The sequence below is a fragment of the Rana temporaria genome, chromosome 5 (genome assembly GCF_905171775.1).
Source record: "Rana temporaria chromosome 5, aRanTem1.1, whole genome shotgun sequence".
Classification (NCBI taxonomy): Eukaryota; Metazoa; Chordata; class Amphibia; order Anura; family Ranidae; genus Rana; species Rana temporaria.
In genome coordinates, this window is record NC_053493.1 from 62,953,406 (window position 1) to 62,976,142 (window position 22,737).

Below are 22,737 nucleotides of genomic sequence, written 5' to 3' on the forward strand. Positions count from 1 at the left end.
ACTAAAATATCAGATTTATATAAAATACCCCTTTAACCTGTTGCTGCCCATGTAAAGCAGACGGGTGTTGGCAAATAGGGTGGACTTTAACGCCGCACATATGTGTCCATGGGCAACAGGAAGTTTGTGTTGAGAGAACTCTCCCAGCTCATTGACTGAGCTGTTAAAGATAGCACCCTGTACCAGTTCCTAATCATGTGACTACTGTGACACCCAATCACAGTAATCACATGATCGGACAGACCCTTCCACCCCACCGAGTGCAATAGTCCAGTTAATGGACAAATCTTTTCCCTAAATTCTCCTATGCTTTCAGTGATGCCTTTGTCTGTCATATCAATTACAATGGCCTCAAACAAATATCACAGATCATTTTTAAGATGTAAAAAATAATCCATATTCAATACTCAGCAGAACATATATATTTTTAAATACAGCAAATACACCCATTTAGGGACTTTAGGGATGTTTGTGCCAATTTTTGGTTAGTTACTCAAAAATATACTAAAGACAGAATCAACATAATCCAGGAAAGTAGTAGATTTGAAAGGTCAGTAATGGAAACCTAATAATTTTTCTTTGGAAAAAGTTAAAGCGGAGTTCCAGGCTTTTTTTTTGTTTATTAAAAGTCACGAGCTACAAAAAGTTTAGCTGCTGACTTTCTTTACACACTTTCCTGCCCCGCGGTCCAACGATGCGGCCGACTGAAGCGTCGCTCCTCGCCCCTCTTCTCGGGCGGCACCGTCATAGCCACTGTGGGCACCTGGCCGTGACAGATTTCGGCTTCACGGCCAGGCACTCACTGCGCATGTGCGTTCCCAGTGGACAGGATTGCCAAGAGTAGGGGCTGGTGGGAGGAAGGAGGAAGTGGGACAGGAAGTCCCACTCAAAAGTACCCCCCCCCCCCCCAAAAAAAAATGACATGCCAAATGTGGCATGTAAAGGGGCGAGAAGTACTTAAAGCAGAAGTTCCACTTTTGGGTGGAACTCCGCTTTAATCCAGTTAAAGAGAGAACTAATGAGTGATGGTGCACAAGCCTCATCAAACACAACCCACAAACAGGTTTTATACTTCAGAAGAGCCACTTTTAAAAGCGGTTTCATTGATGTTCTTATAGGAAAAATCTATCCGAGCGGGTCTATCTCAATGTACTCATAACATACTTTTTATCTTATTTTAAAGCCGTTAGAAGATACTATCCTCCACATAAAGCCAGGCAGGAAAACTGAAGTTTTTATGAAAAAGTTGCTTCCTTTCTTGGATGAAACAACAAACAGCAGCAAAGGCCAGGATGAATGTTAGTGCTGATTTCCAACCATCTCAGCTTGGAGGAGATAAATAAACTGAAGAGTGTGCTTGTTGTAGTGCTCTGGCTGTTTTTGGCCTCTCTGTTCCATTCTGGCAGCAGTCTGTGGACTGAATACAGCATGCACTTTTATACCAGTATTTCAACTATAAAATGTGAATATAGTAAGTCCCCTACTTACAAGCAAGTTCCACTCCAGGAGCTCGTAAGTCCAGCAAAGATCAGCGCTTGCAGACAAAGGCTGCAGGTGCTGATGAGTGTCAGCCCCGCTGTCAGAACACAAAGGCTCAGCATGGGAGATCGCTGCACCAACAACACTTGTGTTGGTAGGTGATCTGTTTTATTTTTTTGGTCAGCCTGCTGGGTTGAGTAAATAAAAAATAAAACAAAAAAAATGAGCATGTGTGTACCCAGCTTTACAGAATTGGACACATGTTCACATCTTTGAAAGTTTCCAAGTTGAATGTTTGTACTGTACAATTATTTCAGTTGGTAAGAGCACTAAAGGTTCTATGCAATACAATCTACACTTTTTCCAGCTGTTCAGCAAAAATAAAATGCTGAATGAGTGAAGAAGAGTCAGAAGACTCTGTAGTAATATGCACCTCTTTGTAGGTAGTAATAATTTGCAGGCTCCTTATAAAGCAGGTAGTATGTATGATAAATACCTCTAGATAATAATATCTCTAGAAATTACAATAGGTTGACTTCCCAAACTCCACTAGGACACACAGCAGTGGAACAAGACATACTATTGGTGGTACCCCACAACCGATAGGACATTGTTTAATTAGAGATCACATCCAATGAGAATGGGGCCGTTATCTGCATCTGTAGATAACAAACATCTGGAGTCTCTAGAAATTATGAGAATAGGTTGACTTCACAGAACAACAAGGTGGCACAGCAGAGGAACGGAACACACCAACTGATAATCATGCTGTTGAATTAGAAACCACATCCAATGAGAGTGGGGCCATCATATCTGTAGATTCGTGTGCTCCTTTTTAGGATTCATTGAACTCTAGGCGCAGTCACAGGTAAGGATGAGCTCTGGCGTGTTCGCATAGAACACGTGCAGAGCCCGCCAGGAAGTGAGCACGACGCTGTGCTAATCACAGCCAGGGAGACATTTCCCGATGCTCGGCTGCAGGGATCATGAAATGTCTCCCTGGCTGTTATTAGCGCCGTGCACACTTCCTGGCGGGCTCTGCATGTGTTCTATGCGAACAAGCCAGAGCTCATCCTTAGTCACAGGCCTTATTATTAGTCAACACAATGCGTTGCATGTGTATAGCTATAAGTTCTTAAGGGCTGCATTCAACTCATAAAAAGCTTGTAAAAAGCCCGAAAAAACGCATGAAAAACACCATTAATTTCAATGGCACCTGTTCACATCTGAGCGTTTTGTCACCTGAAGTAAAAAACACCTGAAAAACACCCTTAGCTCAAAAAAGAACATGAGCTTCTTTGGGGCAGATTACAGGTGTTTTTCTCCATTTTACATTGGTGACCTGAACAAAATTTCGGCAAAAACATGGTAAAAATGCGTGATTTTGAAACGCTCAGGTGTAAATGCAGCCAAAGCGTAGGTGCAGTACATTTATACTGTAGGTTCCTCTGCCCACAAGCCAGTCTTTTATTCTCCTGTCCCTGATCCAGCGAGTTATCACTAATGAGGTCACCCAAAAGTATTTGAGCTGGGCTCACATATGCACGGTTGAGCCCAAAAGTAGCAAGTAGGAGTGTCATTCCAGTTGCATTTACTGCAGCCAGGTGGCATGAGCACGGTGTACATCCCTGTGTACATAAAAGGGCCTTATGGGAGGAGAAAAAAGCCATGCAACAACAAGGGCTAAGGACTCAGCATAATAACCTACATGAAGCATATGACAAAATAAAATACAAAGCTCATAGCCACATGCCACATTCATGGCCATACACAAATGGCTAAGAATGCTACACACCAGCCAAATATGAAAATCCCTGCGGTTCATCCGGCTGTAGTGGATAACATTGTTCATGAGATTTTAGTGGTGATGACAGAGTTACATTGTTTAGTTGCTGGCAGGCTTTCTAGGGTGGACACAAATGACTGCCACTAGCAAAATTCACACCAAACTCTTCATTTTCTGCTGGTCATCCAAGTTGTTAAACCAGTTCCGTCATCTATTCAAGCCTTGCATCACTAATGACCTCATGACCCGACTTCCTGTCTGTAGACATGTAACCCTAATGCCTCAAAGCCACTACAAGTGCCCTGTGAAGCAAAGAAACTTCTGGTTGAATATCCCTGGCAGGTCGAGCATTTAAAGAAATATGCGACTAAAAGGGTCAGACCACTGAAAATTGATCTTTCTTGTGGATGCTGAAGGCCGAATCCCAGTCAAATGATTCTAATCTTTCAGTTACTTTGTGGCTTTGAACTGCCCCTCCACATAGTATCAATGTCCATTGTGCATAATGATTACAACAGGAACAGGATTCAGGGAACGGATTTTTATAAAATTCTTTGTAGACAGATATTCTGCTTCATAACAAATATCTCTGGAACTAGATTTTGTGAAAGCCAGGTATACACTATCATATGAAACAACATTTCCTCGCACTTACCCCAAAAATATAAAATATAAGAATACAATAATACTCCATCATTCTAAGCAGGAGCGCTTACCAGCCATTTTTATTATCAGCAATTTTAAGGAGAATTTTACATGCATTTTTAGATATTCTAGTCCTCGATTTCCCTGACTTCTGACCAAGCCCTTACTATTTGTGACCCCACTGAGGTGTTCTCATTGGATGGAGCATGTGGAAAGAGAAATGTAATTCTTAGTAAAGAAAGATGAACAGTTTCAGGGGGTGCACACTTGTTAATAAAGTTAAAATGAAAGAGAACCAGTTTCAGATTAGAGGAGTGATGCCCGCTCTTGCCCACAGAGTGTTCACTTTTTAAAGTTGCTCGACAGGATTACTTTAAGTTGAATCACATGATGTGCAGCAAGATGGAAATTGAACAGATTTATTTTATGGACAGGAGACAAAAAACTAGAGCAAAAATAGAATGTAGCAGCATCTGAGAAATCAACATGCGATTAGAAAATTAGATTTATATGTACCCCAAGTAATGCTCTGAAATGGCTTCACATCCCTCCTGTTTTGGTTGTGAATGTTTTAAGTGGCAGAATCAGTCTGGTCTTTACCATCCTGATACGGACTACAATAGACACAGCCAGCCATAATACCGTAAAAGAAGAACAGGACTGATAACGTAGTGGAGACGGCTGCACAAAACTACCAGTATCTAGTAAATGGCACACATTGGTTTTACCAATTATTGGATAACTGACAAATTCTGACCTGTAATACGTATATTTGAAAGCTGATACCCAGGTCAATAACCGTGTCTTGATTCTTGATAAAGTTGTTGAACTTGTTGTTGAGATCAGCGCTGACGCTCATATCCGTGTACATTCGATGCAGCTTGCTGGTGAACTCGTAGCCGCAGGCTTGCTGTAACACAGTGAAGCATGTTTAATTGCAAGAATTGAGTGGGTAGTCTGCATCCATTACTAACTATTTTAAAGAGGCCCTGTCGCCTGACCGTTCATTAAAAAACAATATCTTCCCATAAAGAATATTTGTGCTTTTAACCTTTTTTTTTTTTAAATGTTATTCATCTGTAAAGGCTCCCCTTGTGAAGGCATCCAAAGGAATAGCAAACAATTCTGCGCTCGAAAGTGACGGCGGTGGATATCCCCTCAGATCTCTAGGTAAATGCACAGACCTTGCTGCCCTCCAAACGTCAGGGGACACCCAATGGAAACACTGTCGAAAAAAAACGAAAAGAGGGCGCACCAACCTTGCGCATTACCCAAGTGGTATTTATTCATATTAAATATACTCACAAACATGCAAGTAAGTAAATTTTCTTGCATTTCGAATAAATAAAATACCACTTGGGTAATGCGCAAGGTTGGTGCGCCCTCTCTTCGTTTTTTTCTACAGTGAAGACATCTAAGGCCTCATGTACACTGCTGCTGGGAAACGGACGATTAGGAGCAGTTGGGCATTTTTTTCAGCTTCCCCTGAACTCTTCTCTATGTTATCTTATCAGTACATGTACACAGGGTCGTTTATAGTAGTTTCTGGGCAGTTGAGTTTAGAAGCATTTTCTGGAACGCAAAAAAAAATGCGTTCAGGACGGATGTTCAGAGGCATTTGAAAATGCCTGCAACAGCTTATAAACATGTGTAAACGCTCTTCGTTTATAGGCATTTTTCACAGACGCTTCTAAAATGCAAACGCTGCAAAACTTTTAAGTTAAAGGGGTTGTAAAGGTAAAACATTTTTTCCCTTAATAGCTTCCTCTACCTTAGTGCAGTCCTCCTCCTTTTACCTCATCCTTCGATTTTGCTTTTAAATGTCCTTATTTCTTCTGAGAAATCCTCACTTCCTGTTCTTCTGTCTAACTCCACACAGTAATGTGAGGCTTTCTCCCTGGTGTGGAGTGTCGTGCTCGCCCCCTCCCTTGGACTACAGGAGAGTCAGGACACTCTCTACGTTGCAGTTGGAGAAAGGAGCTGTGTGTTAGTGGGCGTCCTGACTCTCCTGTAGTCCAAGGGAAGGGGCAAGCACGACACTCCATACCAGTGAGAAAGCCTCACATTACTGTGTGTAGTTACAGACAGAAGAACAGGAAGTGAGGATTTCTCAGAAGAAATAAGGACATTTAAATCCAAAATCAAAAGATGAGGTAAGTGAAGGAGGACTGCACTAAGGTAGAGGAAGCTATTTAGGGATTTTTTTTTTTACCTTTACAACCCCTTTAAATCGTTCAGGAGAGGTTGTAAAAACATCCCAGGTACATGAAGCCTAAGCCTGGAGACTGCTGCTGGCTGCCAACCTATTGGCTGTGATGTCAGCAGCCCCAGAGCTGTTACTTGACAGTCTATAGCCTTTCGTTCACCCCCCTAGATAAAAGGTTACGACAGTATATCATTATTATTATTGATATTATTATCATCGCACACAGTAATTAGATACGACCAGAGGACAGGTCTATAAAATGTACAAAGAAGGAGGGGGCTGTGCTAGGGAATGAACTACCCTGAAGTAGTCAAATATTTTAGAAAGTTCAAAAGCACATTGCAAAAAACAAAACAAAAAACAAAAAAAAACACCATGGAAAGAAAAAACACAGCAAATTAAACAATGTCTGTGCATTTATATGCAATGTTTCAAGTTGGTGACAAGGTATTAATGTAGGGAACCACTTCCCAGCAGATTTCTAAGAAACAATGACGGACTTCCATAACCAGATGCATTGATGCCAACTACAGTCTATTACTCGTTCCTCTGTAATGATGAATATGATCAATGTACAGCTATAAGCATGGTTCCTCAAGATGTACAAGCATGTTGAATGAAGAAGATGAAAAGGCTTTTGATCTATTTGATCTCCAAGTTTATATCTTCATTGATGGCTATGGCAGGAGGTCTCCCTGATAGATTCTCAGTTTAGTTTACAATACATTATGGAGACTACAGAGTGAAATTTCAGACTGCCGTGTTGGACTCATAATGATCATAAGAAGGAAGAAAGAAGATCTTGTTGCTAGAAGCTGAAAAAGTTAAGTGGCCAGTGTGTGATTTAATACCCTCACGCCCATCCAATCATCCATCACTTAAAAATACTCACAGATATGACAGTCACATGACCTAGTCATTTTGGCCAGATCAGGAGGAAACCTCATGTCTTTGAGTGTCTTTAGATGGTACTGGCTGGCCATTGTAAGGTAAACAGTGAATTGGATAAAAAAAAAAAAAAAAGTTGATAGCTACTGTTCCTTCCAACAAATTCTAGCCTCTCCATTTACAAAAAGACGCATGGTCAGCTGTGTTTTTTTCTTTGTCAAAAATATTTTATTGAGTACAAAAAGGTGTAATACAAATTACAGGGAATACATTAAATATTGTATTTATCGGCGTATACCGCGCACTTTTTTGCCATGAATATCAGGGCAAAATCGTGGGTGCGCGATATACGCTGATACCCGCGCCGAGTTTGAACCACTGCGCCGGCATATACCGAGCGCAGTACACTCGGGTATAGTCGGGCAGGCTCCTCTCGCGGTCACGTCCTGGACGTACAGAACGTGACCGCGAGAGGAGCCGAGCCTGCCCAACTATACCCGAGTGTACTGCGCTCGGTATATGCCGGTGCAGTGGTTCAAACTCATCGCAGGAAGCGGGGATCGAGCGGGGAGGACACCACAGAAGGACGCCGGACCCGACGAGGAGGACAGCACCGAAGCTGCAGACGGACGCCGGACCCGACGAGGAGGACAGCACCGAAGCTGCAGACGGACGCCGGACCCGACGAGGAGGACAGCACCGAAGCTGCAGACGGACGCCGGACCAGACGAGGCCGCCGATGGACGCCGCGCAAGACACCAAAACTAAGTACTAAAATCTTTTTTTACAGGAATGCGGGTCCACTTTAGGGGTGTGCGCTATACCCCGATAAATACGGTACATCGAAAATAGAGAAGCTCAAATATTCTTATTCCAATATGTAAATATACAAAGTAAATATTTGTGGACAACGTATGGTATACTATTAAGTCACTAATGACATTAAGATGATTAAGGTTAGAGGTTATATGTAGTCATTAGTAACTGGTTAGCTGTGTTTTTAAGGTTATGCTGCAGTGTACTGCACACAGCTTGCCCAGTTGAGCCCAAAAGCAGCTTCAGGCTTTACTTTCATTAAAGTTAACGAGCTGAAATATGTTCAATATATAGTATATTTTTAGTGTTGTATTGTTTTGATGTGCAGAGCATGCAGCAAAGGCCATTTACAGCATGACAGACACACAAATGACAAAAAAAATATATATAGATTATAAAAAAAATCTCATGGCCAGAACTATATTTCATCAGAAAAACACCACCCCCTGCAAGAGGAACTGCACTGCACTTTTTGTTCTCAGACATGCGATTCTAAAGTTCGCACTGCAATAAAATGATGCAAGTCTGCATTTTACCGTCGCTCCAGGCTGTGTTGCAGTGTGAATGAGACACACAGAAAACAAATAGTTTTCTGTGTCCTTGCAATGAACAGCGTTTTACAACTCAATGAAACACAGGTCACTGTACAGTGCGAATACAGCCTTAAATGTTCCAGACTAGCAACTAAGCAGTTAAGCAAGGATCTGGCCTGCAGCCTACATCTTTAAGAAAAAGTTATTCGCACTTCTATTTGCACAGATTTCAATTAAAGAGGACACATCATGTGCATGTTATATTCCCTTCTACAAGAAGCTGGGACAAGAGAGTCATTGTATCCTGATGCAGGATTTTTTACTTTCCTAACAAAAATCATTTACTTTCAGAACAAAAATCATGATTGCATGAGTTTTATTGACCTGGTTGTGTCCTTAGCTTTTTTTTTTTTTTTTTTTTTTTTAAACTGTAGCTCCCAAGTCTAAAGCTGGTCCATACAAGGGTCGAATTTCCAAAATGTCATCTCGAAAATCGTAAATAAGAATTTTGTGTTCAAATTTTGCACCATTAGTGGGCCGCAGCAACGGACAATTTTTGTGCGGTCATCGAAATTGAGTGATCGGGGATGTTGAATATTTTTATTTTTTTTAAAGGAAAAAATCTTTTATTAAAGGGTCACTAAAGGAAAACATTTTTTTAGCTGAAATGACTGTTTACAGGACATAGAGACATAATAGTTAACTGATTCCTTTTAAAAATGATTAAAAATAGATAAAAAAACAATCATATAATGTGCCTGCAGTGTAGTTTCGTTTTTGCTGTTGTTTGCTGGTTCTCTGATGTACAGAGAGCCACTAGAGGGCAGTCAGCCAATAGAGAGCAGTGATACTTTGTCTAAAACTCCTCAGCACCAATCCAGTTTCGTTTTACACACAGCTCCTTGATTAGTGACCACCGTGAGAAATCTCCCAGTACTGTGGTCATCAGGAAACAGGCAACCAGGAAGTGTCCAGAACAGAGAGAGAGATTTACAGCAACATGAAAGCAAAAACGAACAATGAGGACATGAAACCAGGACTGCAGCAAGGTAAAGGAAGCTATTTAGCTAAAAAAAAAAATTCCTTTAGTGACCCTTTAATGATGGGAGAATTGCGCAAGAAATATAATTGAAACAAAAATTAGGTGAACTTGAAGGCTTGGTTGATCGAATTTTGAAATAAAAACCGATGGTGGCACCATCGGATCACAAAAACGCAAGAAATTTCAAATTTTCAAAAGAAAGTTTGGAATTCGACCATTGGCCTGCATAAAAGTCCTTGTGTTACAATGTAACTTGGCCATAGAGGGATCGAAATAAAAATGTTTTAGATACATTTGTGGTTGTTTCCGCCAACAATTGACTTCTGTCGAATGAGCCTTTTGGAAAATGTCTAAATGAGCTGCAGCTGCTGTCCGATATATTTTGACAGCAGAAGAGCCACGCAATCAGAATACAATGGCAAAGCAGTGAAAATTCCTCCATCCACTTTGCTTGTGTGGATTGGGTGGGTGGGGGGTTGGGGTTCACCTATGGCTATTCACCTATGCTCTGGTATATGAATTGGTTATTTGAATCCACAGTATAATAGAAATGTTCGAAAATGCCTAAATATCTATCAAAAATACTTCTGAATGTCTGCCAATCCACATTTCACACCGAGGAGTTTTTCAGGCGGTACAGCACTAAAAATAGCGCTGCTATACCGCTTGGAAAAACTCCTGCCCAGCAACCTCAATGTAAAAGGGGCCTTAAAGTGGAGTTCCACCCAAAAGTGGAACTTCCGCTTTAAGCACTCCTTACATGCCACATTGTATTTTTGGGGGGGGGGGGAGTGGGGGCAATGGTAGAAGTGGCATTTCCTGTCTCACTTCCACCTAGGGACCAACTAGGCAACTCCTCCTCTGCCCCTAGGTAGCCTCTCCCTCTAGGAGATCTCCTGGGACATGCGACAGGTCCCAGGAGATCGCCTGTCCACTCCGGGAGCGCAGCGCCCTCATGCATGCCCAGCCGTGAAGCCGAAAGGTGCACACAGTGTGAATGGAGGCGTCGAGGACAGGAGCGGCACTCCGTGCGGTCGCATTGCTGGACCGTGGAACAGGCAAGTATCTGTTTATTAAAAGTCAGCAGCTACACTTTTTGTAGCTACTGACTTTTAATACACATTAAACGGCTGGAACTCCGCTTTAAAGGATAAGTATGGCCAAAGCTTTTTTTTTTGGATATACTGCTCCAACGGATCATAGGAGTGCAGTTAGTTCTGCTGTTTTCAGCCGGCAGCAGGCCAAAGTCTGCTGTCGGCTGACGTCGCTCATCCATTCCAGGCTGGGGGAAAGATCCTGACTTTCACCTGGTTCAGCCTCAGAGCCAGCTGCTCCCACCCCACCACTCACTGGAGGAGCAGAACAGAGAACTGTGACTGACTCTCTGCTTAGAGCGGAAGGGGAGAACCAAGCCTTCAGCTGCGTTTTATTCCTCAGTTCTCAGTGCAGAGGCGGCAGGGGGCAGATGCAGCATAAAAGCAATGCTGCATTCCCCTTGGCGAGTATCCTTTTTTTTTTGTTTTACTTTAAATACCTCATACCTCTCTTTTAAGGCTGCAAAAAATAACAAAAAAACACATTCTTACCCATATATTCACTTCTGCCTTGGAGAGGGTTCCCTCAGAATTCCCAATGATGACCGCCTTACTTCCTGTTGTTCAGCTGCAATGAAGCACTGGATCTTGTTGTGGCAGAAGATCTAACAAGCTGCAGCAGCCTAATCAGCCAACCAGAGTCTAAAAAAGATCTAGTCCTTTGCCATGGCTAGCGGTGAAAACTGAGGAGAAACTAAAAATAGGAAATGTGGGGTACCTCATTCCATTTAGGGGGGAGTCATGGGATCATTTTATGATGGCACCCACAAGGAGCCTGCAGACTTAAAATCTACTGAAGGTCAGTTTTAAAGGAGGAGGTGACATTTTTATGAGGATTGAAGGAAAGGGAGAAGGAAAACCAATGCAGGGAAAAAGTTGTAAATCAAATGCAATGCTGAGTCTACAGCCAAGAATCAGTCAATGATCCAGTCATTTGATGTCTAATTTACTGTCAGCAACATGCAGTCTACTACAGCGTACCACTCAGATCGGAAGGAAAGAAATTCTAAATACAAAACTATGAAATTACCTTTAATTTATTGATCATTGTTTCTTCAGAGTCCATCGACATTGATAAGCCATGAATTAATCGTTTTGCCAACATTCTAGCGTAGAACTGAAAAAGAAATATAAAGCTCTGAAAACACATTTTCGGAGTAGATGACAATAACCACCGCTTTCACAATTACAATTGAATAATGAGAAAAAGAACCTTCTCTCCAGTGCTCCAAACGATATATGAAGCTGCTTTGAATCTAAACACAAGCAGTAATAATAATACTTTTATTAAAGAAATAAAACATAAAAAATGAAAACATGGATGACAGAACAATGGCATACTAAAGAGATTGTGTACGTACAGTTCTGCGCAATTACCGTGAGCTGCAATTGCTTAACAATGACTTAATGATAACTAAAATTGACTGTTTCTCTGGGGTTACATAAAATATAAAACATATGATAAATGCCCATGTCGGTAAAATACCCATCTTGGAGAAGCTGGCAATCAAGGCCAAGAGGAAAGTTGGAAATCCATGCGATCTTCACTAAATGTGGATACCCCTTCAGATCTCATTTTTAATGAGCCCCTTTGGTATGAACTAATTACAAGCCTGTTCTTGTACAAGATTTGTACCTGACCTCACAAATTCTTTTTTGGTTGAATGGGCACAACTTCACATAGACACACTCCAAATTTGTGGAAAGCCCCATCAGAGCAGCGAAGGCTGTTATAGCTCAAAAAAAAAAAAGAAGGATGGTGAGGAAGGGACTACATAATTTTGCCAATGGGTTTGGAATGGTATGCCAATAACCTCATATAGATGTCCCTAAACATTTTGGCACATAGTGTATTATGTAAGCTGATGGCACTTACTATACCCTTTCTTAAAGCAAAAATTAAAAACAAAACCATCATGTTGCCTTAAAGCATGTTATGCAGCACAGTGCTTGTGCTGTGTAATTTGGCCCCCTGTATCACCTGAAATACCCGGCTGATCCTGCCTGGTTCTGCCCTCCCCCTGTAAAGTGACCACGGTTTACCATGGCTGCTTAGCCCTGACACCGTGGTCAGTTTACGTGCCTTTGTCATCCACAGCTCTCCTCTGTGCTCTCCCCCCCCCCTCCCCTCCCGTCAGCTAGTACTAGTGCCACATCATGTCATCCTGTGTTAAATAAGGACATGTGCCACACAGTATGCGTTTAATAAAAAAAAAAAAAAAAAAAAGGAAAAAAAAAAAAAAGATGCCGATTACTACCTTTCAGATCGTCTCCGGTCAATCACGTGACTCCTTGACTGACTCCTCCCAGCTGACGTCAGTGGGAGTTCTCAGCCCCTCCTGCTGGAGCCGTCAGCCCAGGAGAGGAGAGAGCCAAGGAGTCACGTGAGCACCAGCAAACGCTCTTAAACTAAGGTATTGATAGATAAGAGGGGTAATGGCGCTTGCTAATGAGCAAAAAAAATTATAAATATAATCTAAAATACTGCTTCAATCCTAATCCAAGTAGGCCCAAAAAAAAGGGGTGTATCACTCCTAATCAATCCAAACCCACCATTAATCAACGGGATGATGAGGGGGGGGGGGGTGCACTGAGTGATGTTTTAATAATTATGAACCAATTGGTGGTATGTAAGAGTACCACTATTTGGCTACTACGAATAACAAAAATCCAAGTATGTGTAAAAATAAATAATTACAAAATTAATATATAAATATATAAAAGCATAAAGTGGCAAACAAGAGCCAATAATGATTCAGGTGCAAAAAATTGTAGGTGACAACACGTGAAAATAAATATACATATAAATAAAAAAATAAAAAGGAAGATGATGTGAGTTTCTGTGCACACTCCAAGATATGTGCTTAGAATATGATAATAATCAAGTGTACAAAATAGATCACAGTAAGGTGCTTCAATCAACAGTATTTTTCAAAGTGCATAAGTGCTCGACTCCACACAAGGTCCCACGGTGCATAACATGCAGAACAAGTGCTCCGTTTCCCCAAGCCTCTCACCTCAAGAAAGGCTTAAAATAAGCCTATAGATCTCCAAAACTGCTGGCTTAATAGCACAGCAGATTCCGTTTGTGATGGAAGACTCCAATCCCTCTGGTTAGTGATCCCCAGGTCCCAGCAACCAGCTCTCAGGGTAGATGGCTCTCAAACAAATAAAAGCTCCATAGCCGGTGGTGACGTCATCTCTGCTCGCGGCCGAGAGTGGAGACATCTTAAAGCGGAGGCTCACCCTAAAAACTATTTTTTAACATTACATGGTGCTCACACTCTACATTGACAGTATGCCGATTTTTTTTTGCTGTACATACCTCGTACAGCTATTTTCTTCCCCGGCTTCCGGGTAGTGAATCCTAAGGGAATGGGCGTTCACATCCAGCAGGTGATTGACGTAATGACAAAAACTACCTCCCCCTGTCGCATAAGGAGCGCTACGAGTTGCCGAAAGAAGCCGAACGGTGAGTCGGCGCTTGCGCACCGACATTCGGCTTCTTTCATCACGTCAATCACCTGCTGGATAGGAACGCCCAGTCCCGTGGGATTCACTACCCGGAAGCCGTGGGGGAAAATAGCTGTACGAAGGCATGTACAGCAAAAAAAATAATTCTGCATACTGTCAATGTAGAGAGTGAGTACCATGTAATGTTAGAAAAATGTTTTAGGGTGAACCCCTGCTTTAACACGCTACATGCTATTTGTTTACAAGCCTTCTGTAAGTGCATTTGCTTTTATTTATTACATGTATTTAATCAGTTTCACGCTATGGAGCTTTTATTTGTTTATTGAGAGCCATCTACCCTGAGAGTTGGTTGCTGGGACCTGGGGATCACTAACCAGAGGGATTGGAGTCTTCCATCACAAACGGGATCTGCTGTGCTATTAAGCCAGCAGTATTGGAGATCTATAAGCTTTTTTTAAGCCTTTCTGAGGTGAGAGGCTTGGGGAAACGGAGCACTTGTTCTGCACGTTATGCACCGTGGGACCTTGTGTGGAGTCAAGCACTTTTTTTGGACCCCTTTAGGCACTTTGAAAAATACTGTTAATTGAAGAACCTTACTGTGATCTATTTTGGACACTTGATTATTATCATATTCTAAGCACATATCTTGGAGTGTGGAGTGTGCACAGAAACTCACATCATCTTCCTTTTATTTTTTATTTATATTTTTATATTTATATTTAGATGTATATTTATTTGCACGTGTTGTCACCTACAATTTTTTGCACCTGAATCATTATTGGCTCTTGTTTGCCACTTTATGCTTTATATATTTATATATTAATTTTGTAATTGTTATTTTTACACATACTTGGATTATAGTTATTCGTAGTAGCCAGGTGGTGGTACGCTTACATACCACCAATTGGTTCATAATTATTAAAAACATCACTCCCCTCATCATCCCGTTAATTGATGGTGGGTTTGGATTGATTAGGAGTAATACACCCCCTTTTTTTGGCCTACTTGGCTCAGGATTGAAGCAGTATTTTAGATTATATTTATTAATTATCTTTTTTGCTCATTAGCAAGCGCCATTACCCCTCTTATCTATCAATTTCTATCAGTGTGTGAGCACTGTATTGTCGTGGCTGCTGCTTAGTGTAATTTTATTTAGCTTTTATTAGTCATTAATACCTATTGCTCTAGTTAGTGTGTTTTTTTGCGCATTAGTTCCCCCCATTATTCTTAAACTAAGGTAGCAATCGGCATTTTTTTTTATAAAACACATATTCTTATTTAACAGAGGGGATGGCAGGATAATATGATAGTGGCTTTACAACCACTTTAAGTCCACTTAATATGGAAGGGCCTTCACTTTGAGGAACATAACACTGAGCATAGCACAGAGGCACAGCTTGGCAATTGCAAAATGTACAGAAGAAGCACAGAGCCTACACAGCGCAAAACAATAGAAAAATGCAATTTATGACTTGACAGGTGAACAAAGGGAAATGTTCAAATGCAAATGGTCGCTGCGTGTCCTCTGCTGGTGGAAAAATAAAAAACTTGGTACATAGACAGGCAAGCAAATGCGTTTGTGAAATGTATTTAAATCTGGCATACACACTTGCATTGACGCACGGTAATTGGCGCATCAGAGCAATTTGTTTACCTGAGACAGCTACACCATGCCATATTTATCAGTGTGTTTTAAACCATTCTTGCCCTACAGATGCCAATCAGATTTAAAAAATCCATAGGAAAATGTCAAGAGTGCTTATGCTAATCTAATCAGTGGCTATAGACTAGGGTTGTCCTCATACCAATACCAGTATCGGTATCGGGACCGATACAGAGTATTTGCGGGAGTACTTGTACTCCCGCAAATGCCCCCGATGCCTGAATAGAATACTTGCCCCCCCCCCCCCCGCCCCATACCGCAAAGCCGCCGCGTTAATCAGAGTGCGGGGAACATTACAGGCAACTTTCGTTTGAATAGCTGTCTATTCCTTGCCGCGCCGTGTATAGACACTCCCCCTTGCTCGAGATTGGACAGATCCGTCCAATCCCGAGCAAGGGGGAGTGTCTATACACGGCGCGGCAAGGAATGGACAGCTATTCAAACGAAAGTTGCCTGTAATGTTCCCCGCACGCTGATTAATGCGGCAGCGGCATCATTATCTACTTGCCGTCGCCGCACCGTCATAATACGTCCACAAGGTGGCTCGCCTAGGCGAGATCACGTATTATGACGTCCTACCTTTTAGCCGCCACTAGGGGCGCACGCGCGCCGCCGGAGGCGCGCGCACGCGCCCCCCGCTCGCCCCCGACTCCCGTGCGTGTGCCCGGCGGGCGCGATCGCCGCCGGGCACACGCGATCGCTCGGTACAGAGCGGGGAACGGGAGCTGTGTGTGTAAACACACAGCTCTCGTTCCTGTCAGCAGGGGAAATGCTTTTCTTCGGTTCATACAATGTATGAACCGAGGATCAGTGTTTGCCCTAGTGAGGCCACCCCCCCCCCCCCCCCACAGTAAGAACACACCCAGGCATACTTAACCCCTTCCCCGCCCCCTAGTGTTAACCCCTTCACTGCCAGTGGCATTTTTATAGTAATCTAATGCATTTTTATAGCACTGATCGCTATAAAAATGCCAATGGTCCCAAAAATGTGTCAAAAATGTCCGAAGTGTCCGCCATATTGTCGCAATACCAAAAAAAAAAATCGCTGATCGCCGCCATTACTAGTAAAAAAAATATTAATAAAAATGCCATAAAAATACCCCCTATTTTGTAAACGCTATAACTTTTGCGCAAACCAATCAATAAACGCTTATTGCGATTTTTTTTTACGAAAAATATGTAGAAGAATACGTATCGGCCTAAACTGAGGAAAAAAAATGTTTTTTTATATATTTTTGGGGGATATTTATTACAGCAAAAAGTAAAAAATATTCATTTTTTTCAAAATTGTCGTTCTATTTTTGTTTATAGCGCAAAAAATAAAAACCGCAGAGGTGATCAAATACCACCAAAAGAAAGCTCTATTTGTGGGAAAAAAAGGACGCCAATTTTGTTTGGGAGCCACGTCGCACGACCGCGCAATTGTCTGTTAAAGCGACGCAGTCCCGAATCGCAAAAAGTACTCTGGTCTTTGGGCAGCAATATGGTCCGGGGGGTAAGTGGTTATCTACTAGGTATGGGGGACATGGCTGCAATATATGGGGGGGACATGGCTGCAATATGTGGGGGGGACATGGCTGCAATATGTGGGGGGGGACATGGCTGCAATATGTGGGGGGGGACATGGCTGCAATATGTGGGGGGGGACATGGCTGCAATATGTGGGGGGGGACATGGCTGCAATATGTGGGGGGGGACATGGCTGCAATATGTGGGGGGGGGGACATGGCTGCAATATGTGGGGGGGGACATGGCTGCAATATGGGGGGGGGGCATGGCTGCAATATGTGGGGGGGGGACATGGCTGCAATATGTGGGGGGGGGGGACATGGCTGCAATATGTGGGGGGGGGGGGACATGGCTGCAATATGTGGGGGGGGGGGACATGGCTGCAATATGTGGGGGGGGGGGACATGGCTGCAATATGTGGGGGGGGGGGGGACATGGCTGCAATATGTGGGGGGGGGGGGGACATGGCTGCAATATGTGGGGGGGGGACATGGCTGCAATATGTGGGGGGGGGACATGGCTGCAATATGTGGGGGGGGGACATGGCTGCAATATGTGGGGGGGGGACATGGCTGGATATATGTGGGGGGACATGGCTGGATATATGTGGGGGGACATGGCTGGATATATGTGGGGGGACATGGCTGGATATATGTGGGGGGACATGGCTGGATATATGTGGGGGGACATGGCTGCAATATGTGGGGGGACATGGCTGCAATATGTGGGGGGACATGGCTGCAATATGTGGGGGGACATGGCTGCAATATGTGGGGGGACATGGCTGCAATATGTGGGGGGACATGGCTGCAATATGTGGGGGGACATGGCTGCAATATGTGGGGGGACATGGCTGCAATATGTGGGGGGACATGGCTGCAATATGTGGGGGGACATGGCTGCAATATGTGGGGGGACATGGCTGCAATATGTGGGGGGACATGGCTGCAATATGTGGGGGGACATGGCTGCAATATGTGGGGGGACATGGCTGCAATATGTGGGGGGACATGGCTGCAATATGTGGGGGGACATGGCTGCAATATGTGGGGGGACATGGCTGCAATATGTGGGGGGACATGGCTGCAATATGTGGGGGGACATGGCTGCAATATGTGGGGGGACATGGCTGCAATATGTGGGGGGACATGGCTGCAATATGTGGGGGGACATGGCTGCAATATGTGGGGGGACATGGCTGCAATATGTGGGGGGACATGGCTGCAATATGTGGGGGGACATGGCTGCAATATGTGGGGGGACATGGCTGCAATATGTGGGGGGGACATGGCTGCAATATGTGGGGGGGACATGGCTGCAATATGTGGGGGGACATGGCTGCATTTGGGGACACATTTAAAAAAAAAGTATCGGTATTGGCGAGTACATGAAAAAAAGTATCGGTACTTGTACTCGGTCCTAAAAAAGTGGTATCGGGACAACCCTACTATACACCAATACAAAGAGTTATTTTATGAGGCCAGTTAATAAACAAACTGTGCGTTATTAAAAGAGATGGATGTCCAAAGCTTTTTTTGGTCATACTTTTCTTTATTCTTGATCCTGTGACCCAGATTTGAGAACAGAGGGCTAAACCCCACTGTTGTCTGACATCACAAAGTCGGTCCAGACTTTGCAGGGATCCCACCAATAATGTCAGGATCTGCCCTGATGCCCGACTGGCTCAGTGCACCACTGTAAGCCTGAGCCAGCCCCTCCCGCCCTTCCGTGTTCGCGCTGAAGGGGCAGAGAGCTGGTGACTGACCGTCATCGCTCTCTGAAGCCCAACTGAGCGATTAGCGGTGACGTGATAGGTCAGTTCTCAGGCTTAGGCCGACAGGGGTCTGCTGTCCCCCCGCCAGCTTTAAGCCTGAGAACCGATCGATCACGTCACCGATAATCGCTCAGTTGGGCTTCAGAGAGTGATCACTGTCAGTCACCAGCTCTCTGCCCCTTCATCGCTAACCCAGAGTGCCACACTTTGTATTGGACTATAGCCAACGATTAGATTAGCATAATCACTCTTGACATCTCCCTATGGAATTTTAAAGCTCATTGGTATCTGTAGGGCAAGAATGGTTTAAAAACGCACTCGCCTCCGAGATCCTGAGCCAGCGACTCTCGTCTCCTCCACAGCCTGGCACTCCAGTGAGCGCTGGAGGGGAAGAAGCAGAAAGCTGGTAATTGGCACTCACTGAAGTCCAAGAACTGAGCCATCAGCAATCAGGTGATTGCTCAGTTCCTAGGCTTGGAGCCAGCAGCAGACAATGGCAGCATCACACCAATGCTGCAGCCACATAGGCGAGTATTTTTCTTCTTAGGCCAATGCCAGTGTATTACCCAAATAAACATACCTTTTGGAAAACATCTTTATCATCGATGTACTTGAACACAGTAATAAAACTCGTTAACTTGTCCTCCACTTCGTTCTCCGTCATTCCCTTGGCTGATTTTTTTAGCATGTTGTCACAGTACTTGGCCAGCTGTGTGGATTAGGAAAAACAGAGATGCATGTGAGCAGGTCTTGCGAGACGTGAATCTTACACCATTTCTGAAAGGATTGTGTAACAGCCAATTGTGGAAATGTAATACTACAGGGCTAACCAGTCAAATCACACCTGCAAACAGAGTACACCTTAAACACTCTCTCTAAAGCTGGTCATACATTATGCAATTTTCTTTAGCATTACCTTCAACTATGTAGTGCAAGGGCTTGTCTGATTGCATACAAATTGGAAGTGTTTAGATTTGACGTCATATTATATGATTTTGATAAATCTAAAGGAGAACTGTAGAAGAAAATTGTACAACGTATAGCCAACCTTAGGCTCTCTACATCATGGCAGTCTCTTATCAGAGAGGCATCTCTAGGTCTTACAAGGTACACTCTAGTCCAAATGGGAAATTAAAGCCCAACTCTAGCTAAAATAGTTTTGAATAGAGAAGAGTTAAAAAAAATGTTAGGTTTTTATTTCTGTCTGAAATTCCTTTGGGAACATTTCCCTTCACTTCCTGTCTCAGTGACACCAGTAAAAAAAAATGGGCAGAACGACAGTCACCAGGACGGGAAAGCAGAGAGAGCAAAAAACAAAATCATATCTGAAGTTCTAATTCTTCTCCAATCTACTAAAAATGTGTAGTTCTCTGCATCACCACTGGAGGGATTTCCCAAAATTTCTAGACACGATATGAAATAATAGGAAATCTCCCCAATAAGGAAACAGACGATAAAAGGGGGTTCTCATCCTTCTTTGTTAGGCTTGAAATGCACACAGAGAACATTCAACCTGCTCAGTCATTCAGTTCTTCATCCAAGCATTGCTATGTTTCTGCAGCACACCAGAGTCTTCTTTGTTGGTAATCGAGGAACCCTTCTGCTTCAGTTAGGATTACTGGTACTGGCAGGCTATTCCAAAACACACCCCCTGTGTTCTGCTGCCAGGCACGCACTGGCCATTGGGACTACCTGGAGTTTCCCGGTGGGCCGATGGCTCAGTGGGCCGGTCAGGTTCAGTCCTCTGACTGACAGTGAGTAATCACGATTTCACTCCTGTCAAGAGAAGCAGCAGCCGTCACTTGCTGGAGTATTAGCCTTTCTGCTCCCTCCCGCCCTATAGGGGGAGATAGACAGCCGGCAGACTTTCCTTTCTCTCTCCCCTTATCACTTGTCACTTATCACATGACTGGAGAGCTGTGAATGAGTAAATGTGGGAGGGAGAGGGGGGGACACTCTGGTGCAAGGGGGACACTGATGCAAGGGGGACACTTAAAATTAAAGTGGGCCGGTCTGGATGAAGTCCAGCCCTGTCTGCTGCAATGCAGGTATTTTGTGGAGGCGCAATTTAAAATGAATGAGTGTTATCACAATGCATAAAGCCGGGTACACACTATTCCTGTCTCCTTTTTTTCCTCGTTCAAGTTCGCAAGTCAGGTCCGGTCGGAGGCAAGTCTAGCGATCTCCCCCGCTGAGCTGTTGCGTTCTGACAGAGGGACATTCCTCCCCACCAGAACACTCCGATCAGCATTCTCTGCCATTGGCTGAAAGCGCTGATCGGGAGTTGGTTGGTTTTCCAGCATGCACGTCGGGCTTCTGACGGAGAGAGACCGACATTCACACGGGCAGAATGACAGACTTTTTTTGGAACTGCCAAATGTCTCCTGACATGTGTACAGGGCTTAATGGTGTTTTGCAATGTAAATAATCAAAGATGGTCCATCTACAGTTCCAATAGTGGGCCAATTCTCTATGCATTCCTTAGACCATAGGTTTATTAGAAAACACTCATATATTTAGAACAAATTATATTATATGGGTCTATCTGGAGGTCATTTACATACTACAAAATTATTATTTTTGTCCCCAATTTTATCTCATAATTTGTAATAAAGTATAACTTTTTTTTAATCTAGCTGACTAATTGTTAAGATATACCCAAACAGTTCCACTTTTTCTTTTTTTAATTTTCAGGACATTACTTGCAAATGCAGGAAATATCTGTTTATCTCGCCAGAAATGTAGCGTCCTCACTTCCTGTGAACTGAAATCAAAGTCCTCTTCCTCCCTCCTGTGACACTAGTTACTCCCCACAGTGTTGATCTTCCAGCACTGGAAGTTCTGAAGCAGCGGCTGTGACTGAACGAGACGTTCCTTTCCCTTTCCTGTTCTCTTTGCCCATTCACAGAAGTCCTGCATTCTGTAAGCAGACAAGGGGGATCCCGTCATCTATCTGCCCCGCCTCCAGTCAACGCCTTGCAGTCTCTTCAGAATATAGCAGTTTTTTTGTGAACTGATGAGGGGAGAGTGCAAAAAGTGTAAGCCCTTCACAATCACAGCTTTTTACACCCATAGTACCGGAACATCACCACTGTGGGAAGTATCCTGCATCACTGTAGGGAGGATTTTTGCAAGGGATAACTTATGCGATTGGTCCGATGTGCGCAAAATAGTTTTTACTAGAGTTCAGCTTTGGCAATACCGTCAGTGATCTAGATCTTTGATTTCTGCTATATAAGGTTTTTCCATCATTTGCTCAATTTGCTTTTTATAGGCTTGCGATAGGTTTACTTTAAAGTGAAACATTAGTCAGAAATTTAAGTCCTCCTAGATGATTTCAGGCTGGCACCTTTTGCAGGTATAGTTACCGTATTTATCGGCGTATACCACGCACTTTTTTGCCCTGAAAATCAGGGCAAAATCGTGGGTGCGCGATATACGCCGATACCCGCACCGAGTTTGAACCACTGCGCCGGCATATACCGAGCGCAGTACACTCGGGTATAGTCGTGCAGGCTCGGCTCCTCTTGCGGTCACGTCCTGGACACACAGGACGTGACCGCGAGAGGAGACGAGCCTACCCGAGTGTACTGTGCTCGGTATATGCTGGCGCAGTGGTTTAAATTCAGCGCGGGAAGCGGGGATCGAGCGGGGAGGACACCGCAGAAGGACGCCGGACCCAACGAGGAGGACACCACCGAACCTGACGAGGCCGCCGCGCAAGACACCAAAACTGTAAGTACTAAAAAATTTTTTTTACAGGAATGCGGGTCCACTTTAGGGGTGCACGCTATACGCCGGAGCGCGCAATACCCCGATAAATACGGT

The 22,737-nt window shown here is 43.7% G+C and overlaps 1 protein-coding gene across 2 annotated transcripts in view; it reads right to left on the reverse strand.

The window, feature by feature from the left end:
• The window catches only part of CUL2 (cullin 2), a 144,998-nt gene that overhangs the window by 44,072 nt on the left and 78,189 nt on the right, over positions 1-22,737 (reverse strand). For both annotated transcript variants that reach the window (XM_040352654.1, XM_040352653.1), the window contains exons 13-15: positions 19,490-19,618; positions 11,520-11,606; positions 4,668-4,820 (exon numbers count right to left, since the gene is read on the reverse strand). In XM_040352654.1, coding sequence (XP_040208588.1) covers positions 4,668-4,820; positions 11,520-11,606; positions 19,490-19,618 — 369 coding nt within the window. The remainder of the gene's footprint in view (positions 1-4,667; positions 4,821-11,519; positions 11,607-19,489; positions 19,619-22,737) is intronic.